This window comes from Lepidochelys olivacea, assembly GCF_965140295.1.
Source record: "Lepidochelys olivacea isolate rLepOli2 genome assembly, chromosome: 23".
NCBI lineage: Eukaryota > Metazoa > Chordata > Testudines > Cheloniidae > Lepidochelys > Lepidochelys olivacea.
In genome coordinates, this window is record NC_140433.1 from 4988578 (window position 1) to 5005353 (window position 16776).

A 16776-nucleotide genomic window follows, 5' to 3' on the forward strand; every position below is an offset into this window, starting at 1 on the left:
TTCCCAACTGAACTTTCATTTTAATAACATTGGGCCTGATCTGGAGACAAGAACCTACCAAACCTCAGAGTGTTAATGGGGAATTTTTAAGCAATCAATATAATTAATACACAATCAATAGGTCAGGCTAAATAGTTTGAGCTTCTGGAGTCTGTCACTGTAAGGCAGGTTTTCTAATCTCGTAATCATTCTTGTGGCTCTCTGAACCCTCTCCAGTTTATCAACATCCTTCCTGAATTGTGGGTACCAGAACCGGACCCAGGATCCCAGCAGCAGTTGCACCAAATGCCAAATCCAGAGGAGAAATAACCTCTCTGCTCCTACTCGAGAGTCCCCTGTTGATGCATCCCAGGATTGCATTAGCCCTAGTGACCAAGCCATCGCTCTGGGAGCTCATGTTCAGCTGATTATCTGCCCCCGCCACCGAAAATCTTTTTCAGAGTCTCCTGGCTTCAGTGGGCCGTACCAGCAGCAGTGGGCAGACAGCTGCCCTAGCAGCAGCATGGTTCATACCAGAATGACTCCCTTCCGTTGGCATCAGGGATATGTTCAGAAGGAGAAAGGGATCCCTGCTCCCTGGGCCTCAGAGTCTGATGCTCTCTTGGGCCCCAATGCAGAGGCAGAAGCCAGAGTTCTTGCTTATTTCTCCTTATCCAGCTTCTTCAGTGCTGGGTTTGGATACTCTGGATTCTCGATCACACCTGCGCCGAACTTCAGCTCCAAAAAGCTCCGGTAGTTGTTGGGTGCCAGAGCTGTGAAGCCAGCAAATGGCAGGGGTAACAGGGGCTTGAGGAAGTGCTCCGGGAACTCCACATCCTGCCGATGGTCCATCCACGTGTCCTTGGTCATCAGCCCATTCTTGGGGTAGAAGGGCCAGAGGTCAACGTGCAGGTGGTTGTGCTCGCTGTATTGCACACGGTAGAAGTCGCCCTCGATGGCCTTCTCCCAGACAAAGCCCTTCTCATCCACGATGGAGCCAGACTCTACGTTCCTGAGGAGGTCGCAGTTGGGAATGTCCTCCAGGTATATCCCTAGATCCACGTCATAATCCCATGGGATGATGTCCTGATGTCGGGCAGCTCCTAGGAGCGTCCCGCCTTCCAGCCAGTACCGAACTCCAGACGTCTCCAAGACGTTGATGACATACTTTGCCGTCTCCCTCAGGGCCTGTAGACAGCAAGGCGGGGTCCAGCGGTTCTGATAGAGATATTCCGGCGTATCATCATGGACGGTGCTGAAGCAACGCGGCGTCTCTTTGCTGCACCCAAACCACTGCTGCTTCCCATCCTCCAGGAGAACCCGCTTGATGCCGAAGTCTCGGAAGAGCTGCAGCCGGCTGGCTTTGGCGCGGTTCTCTGCCTTCCATTGGTTGTGCGAGGAGCTGAGCAGAGGCTGGTGGGCTGAGGAGAAGGAGACATCAAGGATTCGGACCGTCCAGCCCCGCAGCGATGTCTGGATGAAGAGGGAGGTCAGCAGGGGCTTGGCCAAGGGAGTGGAAAGGTTGAAGAGATCCTTTGTGCGCAGCAGAATCACGGCGTCTCCCTTCAGGGCTGTGCAGACCCTGGTGGAAGGCGCTGCACTGTATTCAGCAGTCCACTTTCTAAGGCTGACCTTCACGTTCAAGCACTGGAGGGGAGCGAGGGACTGCACGGGTGCTGCCACCATTTGAACTCTGCCCTGGTTGGCTTTGAACTCTTCTAACATACGATCCAGCTGCCTTGTGGAATCAACCTTGACCCCATCAGGCACCAGGGCCACATACTCCGTCTTCACGTACATCTCAGGCCTGGACACATGGGCAGACTGGTCAGGGGCTGGCTTGAGGATCACGAGCTGGACGTTGGGAACATCCGGTAATACAAGCGGAGGGTACGGCAAGGTATCTGCTGCTACCATGACTGGCTGCTCCGGCTTCTGCTTCAGGAAGGACTTCACCACACCAGGGACGTAGTTCTCAAAGTCCTCGAACTCCCTGATGATGACAGTCACCCCGAGCTTCTGGGAGACAGGCAGCAGCCGGGAGCTAGGCTGGACGTGGTCTCTGTGTCTGTGCAACATCCGCTGCTGCAGCCTCGAGACGTAGTACAGTATCAGTAGATTGATGACAATCGCAAGCGCTAGGACCCCCTGACAGAACGTGATGCGCATCTTGCCAGGCAGCTGGGTCTGTTCACCTGGGGAACGATGTTATGTGGCTGTGGTCTCTGCATGGGGCAGTCAGAGGCCTTTGCTTCCCCAGGAGGCTCTGGGCTCATCCATCCCAACTCAGCTGACTTGCTGGTCACCCTGGAAAGAAATGCAGATGGAGTTTGAGTGCCAGGGATGTTTGCGACTGAGGAAAGCCTGCGTCCACGGCTCAGGGGCTGTCTCCCCAATCCTACAATTGGAGCAGGGGCTACTAGACAGATATACTAGATGGAAAAAAGGGTTTAAAATAAATGGTCCGATTAAAGAAAGATGCTCCCCCCAGCTGATTGCCATAAGAAACACAGTCCCCTGATTCTTCAGGTTCACCTAAGGCCTCCCCTAAATTAAATCTCTCCACTGTCCCTCATTGACACAGCATGGTCTAGTGGGTAGAGAAGGGGCCAGGGACTCAGAACTCCTGTACTCTGTTCCCATCTCTGCCGCTGAACCACTGTGCAGCCTTAGACAAGTGACTGCCGCTCCGTGCTTCAGTTTCCCCAGTCAGGAGCAGAACCAGGAATAGGCTATAGGAGTCCTGTCTCTCAGTTCCTCCCTCAAAAGTGGTGTTCAGATTCCAGTCTGAGCCTCCCTCACCCAGCCTGTTTGAAGTCTGTGTTTACTGGCTGGTTATCAGCACAGCTCAACCACTGAGCAAAGCCAGCCAGTCAGCGCAGGTTGGAACTGGCTGACCGAACTGCTACTCCCAAAGGAGCTGCAGCCAGTGGAGAGGACAGACTTCAGTATTGTAGGCATGTCTGAGCTCGGGATTGCTCCTAAGGGACTTGGGGTTTCCATCTTGCTGGGAAAACAGGAGCAAGGAGACCATCTGAAAGTTCTGAATTAGTGCACATGGCTTCTCAACCTACATTAACTGCTAAAGTTCCCAGAACAAGAGATGCGCCATGACGAGGGGGCTGCTTTATTTAATCTTGTTTGTATCAAGCTGGCTCATTGCCCCAGAGCAGTGGTTCCCAAACTTTAACAGCCGGCGAACCCCTTTCACTAAATTGTGAAATCTCATGAACCCCCTCCTAAAAATGAATATTTCCAGGGATTTAAGTTTAAATTTCTTCCGCACTCCGCGGGGCTCCAGCTGCTGGACCCCATTGACCGCCCTGGTCAACTGAGCTCCACTGAGCTTGGGCTGCAGGTCCCGCTGACTGCCGGGGCTCGGGCTGCCAGCCCCACGCGGAGTGCTGGGGTTCAGGCTGCTGGCTCCCTTGCTGACAGGGACAGGGGCAGGGCTCGGGCTGCCAGCCCCAACTGCCCGGCCTGCCAGCCCCAACTGCCTGGCCCTGCTCTCCCTGGGGCTCGGGCTGCCAGCCCTGCGTGGAGTGCTGGGGTTTGGACTGCTGGCTCCCCTGCTGATGGGGGCAGGGCTCGGGCTGCCAGCCCCAACTGCCCGGCCCCGCTCTCCCTGGGGCTCGGGCCGTCTGCCCTGCAACCGGATCCCACCTGCTGCCTCCAATGCCCAGGGTCCTCTGGCTGCCAGGAGTGACATTTTTCTGGTGAGCCCCCTGTAATGTTCTGTGAACCCCAGTTTGGGAACCACTGCCCCAGAGGGATCAAGGCCTCCGTTTAAGCACTAATTTCTCTGCAAACCCACCTTCCCCTCAGGGGGAAGGGGTGGGGAACCCAGAGCACGGCACCCTGCACAACAAGAACCCAGTCATCTAGGAAAAGAAAACCCGCCTGCCCTCCTAACCTAGGGGCACTGTTACAGGCAGGCCTGATGAAAAAAATGTGGGGACCTGGTACATCATGTTCGCTGAGGCCCCACCTCCTCCCATGTCACTTTATTTACACAGATGTTTGGGGGGATCCCCCTGAGCTTGAGTCCCTGGTACAGCTGTCCACCCTTTCCCTCCCTCTCTCACCAGCCCTGGGAATACCGCTTAGCACTGTAAGGAGCCCATCTGTCAGCAACACACCCTGCATCCCAGGAGAGCTCTGTTCATGCAACTATAGCCACATACCGTGCACCTTTAATCACCAGGATCTCCCTCCCAGGTCGCAAGAGACGACCCCCGAAGCTAAGACCCAGATCTGAACTCTCCTAAAGTTTGGAGGTGTCTCATTCGGGGGTTCTGGTCTGAGCTCAAGTCTAATCTAACACGATGCTCTCAGCAAATGGCAGCTGCTCTTCTCCGATCCCATTGGACAAGATACAGGGTCAAGCAGTTAAAGCTCTGAATGCGACCCACTGTGATAGATAGAGCCTGGGGTGGAAACATCCTCCAGATTCTACATCAGAAATCACTATTTTTGTGGGACTTTTGAGGAAACAGTGTTCTGTGCTCCCTCTGCTGGCTGGCTGGCTCCCTCTGCTGAGCTGCAGCATCCAAGTAATCAACATTGTCCCCCAGAGCTGTGCACGTTCCTAGTGATAACGATGCTCAAACAAGGAAGCCAAGCAGACAGATTTGCTTTGTTGCCTTGGAGTTTAAGAGCCCACAATGCACTCATTTTCCTTTAGCTAAAGCTACTCTCCCCCCAGTAGGTCAACGAGCTCCTGGAGCAGCAACACGGTTTAAAGCGGAGCAAGCCCTGCAGTGCCTCATTGTGCTGCCTCAACGCTGCTCCCACTTCAAGTTGCAGGAACTTAGGAACCAAACCTAGAAAGAGGCAATGTCACACAGCGATTCCATCCGGGAAGTTGGAAGTCAGTCCTGGACTGGGTATGTGGCTAAGTGGTCAGAGCAGGGTGTCCTCCTGCATCCCATTCCCACCTCTGCCACTGATTCACTGTGTGACCTTAGACATAACACCTGAGCTGTCTGCACCTGTCTCCCTAGCTATGAAATGCAGGTATCTTTATCTCCCTACTTCTTTTGGGAGATTCAGCTAGGAGAGGTCTGCACTAGCAACATTTGCCAGTATAGTAATGTGGGTTGGGGGGTGATTTTTTTGATGACATTTCCATGCTGGCAAAAGCCATCAGGTAGACACAGTCATGCTGGTATCGCTTATTTAGCTCAGGGAACTGGCATAATCTATGCCAGCAAAAGCACTTTTTTTACCAGCATAAGATGCACCCATGGATGAAAAGGCCAGAAGGGACTGTTGTGATCATCAAGTCTGACCTCTAGCTATGCCAGCAAACCTTTTCCAGTACAGATCTGGCCTTAGCTGAAGTGTGTAAAGCACTTGGAGTTCCTCAAGCAGAGGGTGCTGGAAAAGAGCAAACTATTATTCATTAGTACTAAACCAGACTCCTTTCTGCCTGGGACTGCAACGGCCTAGCCTGGGAAACAGTGTTCTGCCACAGTGACCAGCCCAGTTTTAAGCTGTTAAAACTGTAAATTGCAGACGAGAATTAAAAGAGGAGGCAGCAGTGTCACTTGAAAGATGAACTGCCCTCAGAATTAAAAACATCTCTGTGGCTTTGTCTACACTACACAGCTTTTAGAAACACGGGCAGTGTAAACGCTGTTTGTCGGTACAAAGTACTTCCTACTACTACAAGCAGGATTCACCGTGTTGACAGGAGAGTGCTCCTGCTGACAACAAGCTGTTTACACTGCAACTTGCCATGGAAAAACTTTTGTCTTGGGGTGGGGGTGGGGGGGCTTTTAGAAGCACCTATGAATGACAAAAGTTTGTTCACTTGGCAGTGTAGACAAAGCCTAAGCTTCCCCAAGGAGGCTGAAGCTGAGTTTTCTCCGCATGCAAAGGAAGCCTGGTCTCAGGAAAGCTTTTCCACTAGCAGGCTTCTTGCATTGTTAAGCCACGGCTCTGTAGCTGTTTCGTCTGTAGCTGTTTTGTCGCTTACAATCTTGTCAGCATGGGTTTAGTTTTTTTAATCACTTGTTTATAAGCACCACAGGCCTTAGTCTCCTCCCCTGCTGCTCTGCAGGACTGAAAGGAAACCTGTGTCAAGCAGCATTTAAGACGATGGGTTTACATAAGCTTGAAGTCATTAAAAAGCGATTGTATTAATCTCTGCTCCATTCCCAATGTGTGTGTGTGGGGGGAAAATCTATGTAAAATTGAAAAGGACAAAGCTATATTAAAAGGTACTTAATAATCCCTTGCCCTGCTCTAGCACCTTCCATGCATGGTTCTTAAAAGATGGTTAATAAACTAAGCTCCGCAATCTGCCTGGGAGAGAGGTATTGTTATCCCCACTTAAACGGCGGCACACAGATGGGAACTGATTTGCCAGTGTGAGTCAGTAGCAGAGTTGGGAATAGTGGAACCCAGGAGTCCTGACTCCCTGGCCTGTTTTTTAGTCCCCATTCCTCAAGCTTCTAAGAAGATATCTCAAAGCAGTGCACTCAAGCTGACACTGTCCCCTCCTATAGACACCAGAACACCTCTGACACCTTTAAAAACATCCTACCCCACAATGGTCCAAGAAGAGACAGGGTGAGAGTGAGAGGCTAGACAGAGTCCAGATGAAATGTGGTTTACAGGAGGCATATTTACCTGCCATTCTCTTCCAAGGACATCTGAGAAAGGGGACTCTGAAAGGAGAAATCAAACAGGTCAGATTAATTAAGACCTTGAAAGTATTTCACCAGCCCTGATTTTTTTTTTTTTTTAATGCTGTTTCCTTTCAGACAAAGGAATCAGGAAGTGGAACAGAAACAGAAAGTTGGTCCGGACCAGAACCTCAGACCCAACCCTCCCTACCTTCTGGAGCCAAACTTTATATGGATAATAAGAATGTTCATAGTTACGTTAGAAAGGCTAAAAAGGGATATAATGTAGTGTATTACTTCTATATATTATATGTATAATCTCATATATATAAAAAGGATATAAACCGCATTGCTTCTGGGCAGACACGAACCTTTCATTGATGGGGGGGGGGTGAGGAAGAAATTTCTCCTCTATGGTTAGGCTATTCCTCAAGTGTCTACTAAAGTGTTTTGCCCTTTCCTCTAAAGCAGATGGTACCGCCCACTCTTGGAAACAAGGTACTGGACAAGAGGGATCCAATCCTCCGAGTTTCCAGAAGAAATCAGCTGGAATTTTATTAGTATATAGCATTAAATGCTGGCCTGTGTGAAATGAGTTTGGGAGGGCTCAGTCCAACTCCTAGTGGATGTATGTTCACATTCAAAAATCAACAATCATCCATCCCTATTGGCACTAATTGTCTGCCAGGTGGGAAGCCGCAGCAGAGACCTTAGCAAGCCCCGTCTTACCTCTAAACTGGGTCCCTCCAGGGAAGGGAGAAGGCACCCAGTGTAGTGCGTTTTGAGGGAGTTGGTTCTCTAGTTGCCTGTGCTGTACTCATGGGGATGTCTCCGGGGTTGTCAATCTGGCCCCTTTCACCAGTACTAGAAGTAAAAGAAGCATAAAATGATTGACAGGAAAATAACCTTTGTTGTTGCCTGGGACCCCTGCAACAAGTATGTGCGGTGGACCCGTGGGATCAGTTGACGCTACGCACGGCTCATGCGGCGCCTCATGGTCTCGGACACCATCCAATAGTCCAGGGACATCTACATCGAACACATCCCCAGCCACCGACAGTACCAAGATCCCCAGCCACCGACAGTACCATGAGCCGGAACAACATCGTGCATCAACTACGAGAAAGGGACCAAGAGACTTTTTCCATTGGACCGTATGAACTGAAATCATAAACTCACTGAACATTAAATCTCACCAAATGAGTAGCCACTCATTATTCTCCACACCTGAACATAGCCATTATATGAACGACATACCCTCATATCTCAATGTCTGTACTTTGACCTGTTAACCTTTTACTCCCAATCGGGGATATTGCAGATTATGTATTCCTTACACCACCCAATCCTAAACCAAACTTCACACCACTTGATAATCTGCACGTTATTCCCGGATAACCAGAAACTTCTACGCTTAAACTCTGTACCATTTTTTTTTAATTTTAACATCATCTTAATAAAAGTACTTGATAAGGCAAAGTTTGCAGCTAAGTGTGACATCAACGAGCACTCCAGAATGTGTATTTCTGGCTCCAGTCTCCTTTCCCAGCTCCTTGTCAAAATATTTCTGCTGCCCCTTGCTCAGTCATACAAGAGGAGTCAAGCAAAACCATTAGACTCTATGACTGCTGTTACAAACAGCTCCCCGACAGTTTTGACCACAACCTCTCCACCTGCCTAGGTTCTACCAGGAGACAAAAGCCCCAAGTAAGAGTTCCACACATATCACAATGCACAACACCATAAAGCATGGGGGGGATTCAATCAACAACCATTGATTGTAGGCTTCTGAGTCAGTGTTCTGTTCCTTCCAGCAGCATGCCTGGGGCCTTGGATTTCAATGGTCTTGAAAGGTCTGTCTCTATTTTACCCCAAAATGGCCATCTTTCTAGACTGTCAACACGATGCCTGAGCTTTTCCACTCACCTATATCTTCCTCCTCCTAGTTTCTGGCTTTTGAGAAGAAGAAAAGGTTGACATTACATTATATATTTTTAACTCAGGGAAATGACTGATGCTTGAATGTAAGTGAATTTGTGTAAGAGTGGGGCCCAAGGACATCTGGACAGAGTCCCATCTCTCTGCTTCCTCTATGTCTATTCCACCCCAATTTCACAGCGCTTCTGGACTTGGCTCCTTTGCCACAGCCAAAAATCTCAAGATTTCTGGAGGCAGCCCTGTGAGTCCTCCTAGGTAAGACAGGTAAAGCACACTGATAAACCTGAATACCAACCGGTGGTGGATTTGGGGTAAGGCAGGCAATTGCCCTAGATAAGGAAGTAGATGGGGAAAGGAGATGGTGACCACCCTGAATAGTTGAGAGGAAGGGACAGTGACTGCTCTGAATAGGGGCTGGTATGGAGCTAAGGCGACAGACCAAATGTTCCAGCATCATGGCTGGGGAGATGAGGCAGGCTTTGATTTGTCCTCATCCAAACCAGACTGGAATCTCAGCTCTGTGCTAAGAAGGGATCTGCCCTGGGGGTGGGGGGGGCAGAGAGAAAAGTACTTTGTGGGGGGGGAGGGGGAGGACTGATCTGGAAAGGAGCTGGCCTGTCAATGGGGTGGCCTATGCAGTCCTGGGTGGAGGTGGGACTGTGCTTACAGTGGTGAAGAGCCTGTTGCCAGGGGAACCTCCACCTGCTTGCTCTGGGTGGATAAGAAGCCTGTCCTGAGGGGGCCTGATCGAGACCCTCATTGAAATGGGAACCTCTCCCTGTCTGCTCGGGACAGGGGAGAGAAGTGACCCTATTCTAGGGGGAACTTGGCTGGGTGTCCCCAGTGTAATGAGAATCCATCTCAGCCTCTTCTGAGAGGGGGGTGAAGCAAGTCAGGGGGTGGGGGCATGAGGTCTGGTGGGGGGGGTGAGGTCTGCCATGGGAACCCCTCCCTGGATGCTTTGGGTTTCTGGATGTGTGTGGGGGCGGAGGGGGATGTTCCCTGGGAACTGCTCCCTCCCTGCTCTGGGGGGGATAAAGCAGGCCTGTAGGGAGCAGCTGTTACCATGGGAATCCTTCTCCTTGCTGGGGGAACAGTACGGGGCTGAAGCAGGCCTACCCTGGGGGGGCCTGTTGCCATGGGAACCTCCCGCTCAAGGGGGAGCAGCAGGCCTACCTGGAGGGGCCCGTTGCCATGGGAACCCCCTGCTCGGGGGGGAAGCAGGCCGGCCCTGGGGGCCCTGTTGCCATGGGAACCCCCCGCTCGGGGGAAGCAGCAGGCCTACCTGGAGGGGCCCGTTGCCATGGGAACCCCTCCCTGCCCCCGTCCCGCGGCGCGGGCCCCATTTCCTGGTGGAGCACTATCTGGCAGGAAGTGCCCCCCCCCGCACGGCTCCCTATGTGGCAGCCGCCGGGATCCATGATGGAGGCTGAGCGGGTGCTGGTGCGGGCCCAGCAGGCCTCGGGCCCGGCGGGGGCAGAGCCGCCCCCGCCCCCGCCGCAGGCCCCGGGCCGGGCGGCCGCGGGGTCCGGGCCCGGCGAGCTCAGCCTGCCCGGCATCCTGCACTACATCCAGCACGAGTGGGCCCGCTTCGAGGCCGAGAAGAGCCGCTGGGAGGCCGAGCGGGCCGAGCTGCAGGTGCCGGGGGCGGCGGCGGCGGGCCGGGCCGGGCCGGGGCGCGGGGAGCCGCGGGCGGGCGAGGGGTTACCGGGGCCACCGCTGCCTCCGCCGCTGCCGCCATCTTGGAGGGAAATGGCCGACGGGACCCCGGGGGGGGGGTCAGAGAGCCCCCCCCAGGATCGAGGACCCCCCGTGGGTCGGGGCGGGGGAGTGTCAGCGCCCCCCCCCAGGATCGGGACCTCCCCCGTGGGTCGGGGATCCCCCCACAGGGGCAGGGGCTTAGACCTTGGGAGAGACCAGGGGGTTGAAGGGAGAAATTGGGGTGAGAGATTAGAGGGGGGTGGTGAGTGGGGGAGGTATTGTGGTCCCTCCCCCACAAAAAAAAATTTGGGACCCTTTATTTGCGACTTGGGATGGTGGCTGTTGCTGTCCAAGAAGGCTTGAGGAGGCTTGGGGCGAGCGTGAGGGGCGGGGTACGTGGCTGTCGCCTCCCCGTAGCACCAGGGGAAGGAGCGAATGACTTGGGGCAAATGCAGCCGTCCCCCTCCAATAGGAAGTTGAGGGGGACCATGGGGGAGGAACACAGCTGTCGTTCCTGCCATAGCAACCAGTGAAGGAGTTGGGATGAGCTTTTGGGGGGGAGGAAATGCAGTTGTCAACCCCGTAGCAACTCCCAATAGAGTTGGGGTGAATGTTGGGGCAGGGGCCAGGAAATGTCTGCTGCTGCCCAAGAGGGAGGTGAGGTGATGAGGGGGGAAATGTAGCTATCGCCTTCCAATAGGGACCAGGGAAGGAATTGGGGTGAGGGCATGTGGGGAGACATGCATCTGTCAACCCCATAGCAACTAGGGAGGGAGTTGTTGGCGGGGGCACAGCCAACATCCAGCCCAGTAGTGGGAGAGGAGAGAATTGAGGTGGGACACCTAATAGAGACCATGGAGGTGGTCACTTCTCTGAATAGCCTCCATGGGTCTGGTCAAGAGGAGCTGCTTCCCGGTTGTTGGTGTTTGGAGCAAAGGGAATGTCGCTTTCCTGAGGTATTGTTTAAGGAGCAGGGGACAGTGATCTCCCTTAATACGGCATGAAGACCTGCAGGGCTGTTCTCCCTGAGTAGCTCTAGGGCTAGAATTGGGATGGGAGGAGATGGCAACCTCTCAGAACAACAATGCTGACAGTGCCCAGGGATGGAAATTTCTCTGAGTAGTGACTAGGGCTGTTAAGTGCATTAACTTCTCTGAATAGCCACAGCCAGCGGATCTGGGGTTAGTAATTTGGGTGAATTCACTTCCACAGAGTTGGAGGGATGAATTGTTTGGGATGGAAATAGGTGCTGAAGATGTCAAGGGAATGCCCTGTCCCAAACAGCAGCTCAGGTATAGAGAATTCTCCTTCCCGAATACCAGTGGAGAAGGGCGGTGAGCTGAGGACCTTTGAGATCCTTGGCAAAGGGTGTCTGAGTGACTCATCAGCGCCTGGGTGAGAGAGTTACTATCCCCTTGAACGTTTATGGGTTTATAGGTCACAGGAGAGAGGCAAACAAAATAGACCAGTTCTCATTGACTTCACTTTGTTGCTCTGCTCGCACATGGAGAACAGGTGAAGAGCAGTAGCTTATCACATGCCAGGCCAGAAGGCCTTGATGCCAGCCTCTAGCACGTGTGCTGGATGCTGCAGGATGTAAGGCATCCCTAGAAAGTGTCTCAGATTTCCAGATCCTCATAGCTGGAGTGGACATGAGGCATAAACTGCTTTCTGGTGTGCGTGCTTGTATATATGATGACTTATAGCTGGTCTGTGTAACATGGGGAATTGAAGTGGGCCAAGCAGCAGGGTTTGATGTGAGCAGGGGGGTGAAAGGCAATGGATGGGACAGAGCTGCAGGTATCTAGGCAAGGGAATATGCAGGGATTGAGAGACTGAATCTGGCTGGAGAGTTTAATGAGATCGAGGTGCTAGGGGAACAGTGAGATAGCTTTAATCTGCAGGGTGAGGCTGAGGAGTGTTGTGTAGGAGGGGTTATGAGTGGAACAGGAAAAAGGCCATAGAGAATTGCTTATAAAATCAAGGGTGTGTCCAGCGGCACAGGTGGGAGTGTAGCAGATTGGATGAGGCCTTGGTGGGAGGGAAGAGAATCATGTGAGTCAGCAGCAGCAGTATGGAGGAAGAGAAACTGATCAAGAAGAGGAAGCTGGAAGAGGAAGGTGGGGCGGAGCGGGGCTTTCAGAAGATAATTAGGATGCAGTCTTGGCTGTGACTCTGATGCTAGCTCCATAGCCCAAACAATGAGATTCTCAAGGAGGAGGTACCCTGGGGGTAGGCTGCCTGTGCTTGACACTTCTCTAGTGCTGTCTTTGTAAACATTAACTCATTAAGCCTGGTAACTTCCCCATGAGACTGTGCCAATATTCTCTGATTGGGAAACTGAGGCACGGAGATGGGAAGTGACTTGACTCCTCTGTACTTGTGGGTGCTGTCAGAGCCATGATTAGAAATTGGGATTTTCTGGCTCCCAGTCCTGTGCGGAGACCACTTGACCCTATCTCATTCTCAAGCAAGAAAAGGCCAGGGGAGCATTGCTTGGTCTCAGTAATTCCATGGATATCAGTGTCAGGGATGAGGAGGGATTTGCTGTCTGAGGGAGCTGATGATAACATTTACCCAGGAGAGTGGTTAATGGCTGAAGAATGATGGAAAGAAGATTGGGAGACTTCTCTTGGAGGTAACAAGGTCATGTGTTGGGGAGAATGCTTTGGGATAGTCTTTGGGAGATATTAGCTGGTTTAATATGCTGATACTCTAACTTCCCTGCAGCTGCTTAGAATTTGGATTCGTCCAGCCAGCTCTGACCTCAGCCTTTCCTGTTTGGGAGGGAGAGAGAGAATTACCATGAGGCTAGGAAGCAAGCAAGCAATGCATTCTGAAGCCAGCCGGAAGTTAACCAACCGCAGCAAATGTGCATCGCTGTTGAAGGGAGCGGGGATGTGGTTGAAAAGCAAAGTGGAGGAGAGAAACCCCACCACAAATCCTCTTGCCCACCCACATTTCATAACTGTGGGTAGGGAGCACTGTGGCACAGGAGCACTTAAAAGTGCCATCAGAGTTCGGCCTCTGGATCTGTAAGCATCATGGGAGCATCCTTGTGGCAACTTGGACTCCAGGGGAGAATGAAGGAGCCAGGAAGAGCATGATGAGGAGCAGTGGAAGAGGGTATATGAAAGTAGCTGCAAGGATGGTCCAATGGCTAGAGCACTAGCCAGGGCTGTGGGAGACCTGGGTTCAATTCCTGCGCCACCCCAAACATCCTGTGTGAACCTAGGCACGTCACTTTGCTTCTCTGTGTTTCAGTTCCACATCTGTAAAATGGGCCTAATAGCACTGCCCTACCTCAAAGGTAAAGACTGTGTGGCACTCAGATAGTATGGTGATGCGGGCCAGATAAATATTCAAAATAGCATGGCAATTCACATGAAAAGTCCCTCAAACAATATTAATTGCATCACTTCAGCTTGTGCCTCGCTTATGCATCCCTGAGGAGACAGATTTAGCTAGTGATCATTCATTGCTAGGTGGGTTTCACCTGCGTTCTCATGCACCAGCATAGCTGGTGCGTGAATTGGCCACTCAATGGTGTATGTGGTGACATTTGCAAAGAAACCTTTGCATAACAGAGCTTCTGGATTGTTTCCCAAGGAAGGTTGCAACTTCCGGCCTTCCTGCAGACCTCATTTGCTAACTGTAGCACAGGCCTATCCGTGCTTCAGCGCAATTTTCTATTGCCCCACTAAAGGCACCCATTTGAATGCTGTATGTTTACGTTGGCCCTGCTGTTCCTAGGAAAGGACATATTACAAAACATAAACCCATGGCTTATAAACAAAACATAAACCCATGGGCTTGGCTTAAGACTTTCTGTTTCAAAGATTGCATACTAAAAGTCCTACCAAAAGGCCCATTGCTTTCTGCCTGTCTAGTTTCCCACATTCCTGGTGGAAATTCCAAGGTGTGTGTTGTCAGAGAGAGCAGTTAGCTTGTGATACTGCTGTACTTTTATCTCCACTCAAACCTTTCATAGCAGACACACAAAATGGGACATACAGGTGAACAGGGGTTAGGCTGTTTGGGATCTTAATTGAAAGGCCTGTATGGAAATTATCAGTTGATTGAGTTTAGACTTCACCTTGCAATTCCTTGGCTTTCTACAGGGCTAGGTAAAACTATAGTATTCTTCACTTTTTTCCTTAACTCCATTTTATCAACTTTTTTTTTCTTTCTTAACCAGGGAACTTCCTTATTTTCATCTGACAAGTAAAGTACTGATCCCCTTCCTATATGGAATTATGTATTCTACACCAGGCACTCAAAGTACACTGTAGCCTTGGTTACCTGCATGATGTTTAGCATACCTTGATGTCATCTTCGTTAGAACTGTACTGCTGTTTCTTCAAAGCTTCAGCCTTTTAAAAAAATGCTTTAAGCTAGCCTGTGTGCCTGTGGACTCCAAGAAGTCTTTGTAGGAATCTGAGAATCTGAACGTTTTGCCTCTGTAAAATCTTTCAACCCAGTAAGATCTGTGAAGTATTTTAAGCAGTCCCTAGGGGTCACAGGCTCCTTGGGAGTGATAGCATTAACCTGCAAGATGGTTTGTGGGGTCGAGTGTGATGGGCCAAGAATCCTTGTCTCGATCCAGCAAACTCTGTGACTTTTATGCTTCCCCAGAGCTCAGATAGGGTTAAGCAGGCCCAGAAGTTATAGTGTTAAGTTAGGTTCCCTAGGAGTTGCTGTGAGAAGTGGAAGCTCTTTAGGAATGAGTGTGCTGGCACACATGGACGGTGTTCCTTGACCCAGTCTCTGAGCAGTGGTTAGCACAGTCCTTTTCCATCTGCAAAGTCCTCTTTCCCCACCCCCCACCTCTATTGAGGTTGGTCGGTATCATTATCCACACTATACAGAGTGGGAAACTGAGGCACCGAAATGGGAAGGGCCTTGCTGAAGTCCCTGTGAGTCAGTGGCAGAGCCAGGAGGAGAACTTCAGATTCCTCGACTCCTAGTCCTGTGTTCGTTTCCACTCGACCAGAGTTTGCCAGCCTTCGCAAGCTGGCAATCCCTTATTTGAAGTTAAAATTTTTTGCCACCCCCTTCCGCTTACTATAAAAGTAAGAGTAAAAGAAGATATTGGTACTAAGCCCAAGTAATTAATGTGTGTGTGTGTGTGTGTGTCAAGAGCTTGGCCGAGAACACATGACCTTGAAGGGCCAGAGGATGTGGGAAGTGGGGTAGCGAGATCTTTTTTGCTTTAGAGCATAATAAAAATTTCAACGCATCACAATCCTCCCCATTTCCCCCTCCTGGGGCTTGTGGCTTTGAGAACCACTGCACTAGATTGTGGTACTCAAAGGTAAGTTAGGTTTGCAAAGTGAATTCTAGTCTTGATCCTTGCACAGTGATCTAGTATGCAAAGGCAGGCTGAGTTGGGCTAGATCAATTCTTGTAGCCAGAGAGGGCTCCAGGTTCATCTGAGCAGGTACATAACCCGCAGGAAAGGGGTTGTGGAGGAGATGGGAATGATCCCTACACAGATGACAACAGTACTCCTTTGGGGTTCCACTCTGCTACCCTAGAGCGTTAGGCACAAGTAGCTGATGTTTAGAAGCTCAGAAAGCTGGGCGTGTGCCATGAGTCAAATGATTGGAAATGAATCTGTAAGGGGTGCTTAGCATCACTGTTTGCTGGGACAGGGTTTGACTGATGGGAGCATGTCGGACCGGAAATCTGGCTAATAAGCAGAAAATCTGTGTTAATAGACTGGTGGTTGGGGGTGGGGGGTTTAAGAAGGTGTCAGCTGGCGGATGGTGGAGCCAGTTTGCAATCTCGCCTTAGGAGCTGGCAGGCAGTTTGGCATATGGTGCAGATTCCCGCGGCTTAAGCCAACAGACGGTCATTAAGTGATAGAAATGTTTTGTGATTGGGTTAAATTGCCTGTAGAAGGGTGAGAAAATACACACACTAGCTCAGTCCAGAGTGGAGCAGTCTCTCAAATGCAATGGAGCATGAGGAGGGGAGTGAGCTCCTTGCGGGCAGGTCTGCACTTAGCTAGATCGCTGCTGTGTGAAAGAGAGAGAGGAGGGAGGTGTTGTGGATGCCTTGCAGTGCCTTGGGCTGAGTCTGCTCCAGAATTAGCTGCCTAATGCCACTGAAGTCCGAGATGCACCTGCAGGAAAATTGGCCTGTTTTTATCAGAGTTTTGGCAATGGCATCGGAGGGGAAGGATAGTTTTGTGGTTAGGGCAAGGGAGCTGGAAGTCGGGAATCCTGGGTTCTGTTCCCGCCTTTGGGAGGGGAGTGGGGTTGAGAGTCAGGATGTCTGGATTCTGTGCCCCCCTCTGGATGGGGAGTGGGGTCTGGTGGGTTAGAGAAGTGGGGCTGAGAGTTGGGATTCCTGGGTTCTACTCCCACTTCAGCATTTAGGCAACTCCGACTAGTAGAAAACACCCTGGCATGTCTCCTCAGCAACACAGGCTGCTGGAGCACATCAGACCTGTCCTCTGCTCTCTATACTGGCTTCTCATAGAATATCGAATCAAGTTCAAAGTCTTGGTCCTTATCTTCAA

The 16776-nt window shown here is 51.3% G+C and overlaps 2 protein-coding genes across 6 annotated transcripts in view; one reads left to right on the forward strand and one right to left on the reverse strand.

Annotated features, from left to right (window-relative positions):
- Positions 1 to 10302, reverse strand: FKRP (fukutin related protein). Of its 4 annotated transcripts, XM_084612360.1 has the most exons (5): positions 10258 to 10294; positions 7589 to 7727; positions 7341 to 7475; positions 6616 to 6653; positions 1 to 2286 (listed from the first exon to the last, which is right to left on the reverse strand). In XM_084612360.1, exon 5 carries the CDS (start codon positions 2146 to 2148, stop codon positions 640 to 642), a length of 1509 nt encoding a protein of 502 aa, XP_084468486.1. In that variant the 5' UTR covers positions 2149 to 2286; positions 6616 to 6653; positions 7341 to 7475; positions 7589 to 7727; positions 10258 to 10294; the 3' UTR covers positions 1 to 639. The 4 variants fall into 4 exon arrangements, with proteins under 4 accessions (XP_084468486.1, XP_084468485.1, XP_084468483.1 ...); XM_084612359.1 differs by lacking the exon at positions 7589 to 7727 and having other exon boundaries at positions 10258 to 10302; XM_084612357.1 differs by lacking the exons at positions 7589 to 7727; positions 10258 to 10294 and adding an exon at positions 9726 to 9861.
- STRN4 (striatin 4) overlaps positions 9744 to 16776 on the forward strand; it is a gene marked incomplete at its 5' end in the record, with an annotated part of 27596 nt that continues 20563 nt past the window's right edge. For both annotated transcript variants that reach the window (XM_084612354.1, XM_084612355.1), the window contains one exon: positions 9744 to 10187. In XM_084612354.1, coding sequence (XP_084468480.1) covers positions 9744 to 10187 — 444 coding nt within the window. The remainder of the gene's footprint in view (positions 10188 to 16776) is intronic.

Coding starts and splice junctions, on each gene's coding strand:
- FKRP (XM_084612359.1), bottom strand. CDS start 2,148: ATGCGCATCACGTTCTGTCAGGGGGTCCTAGCGCTTGCGATTGTCATC.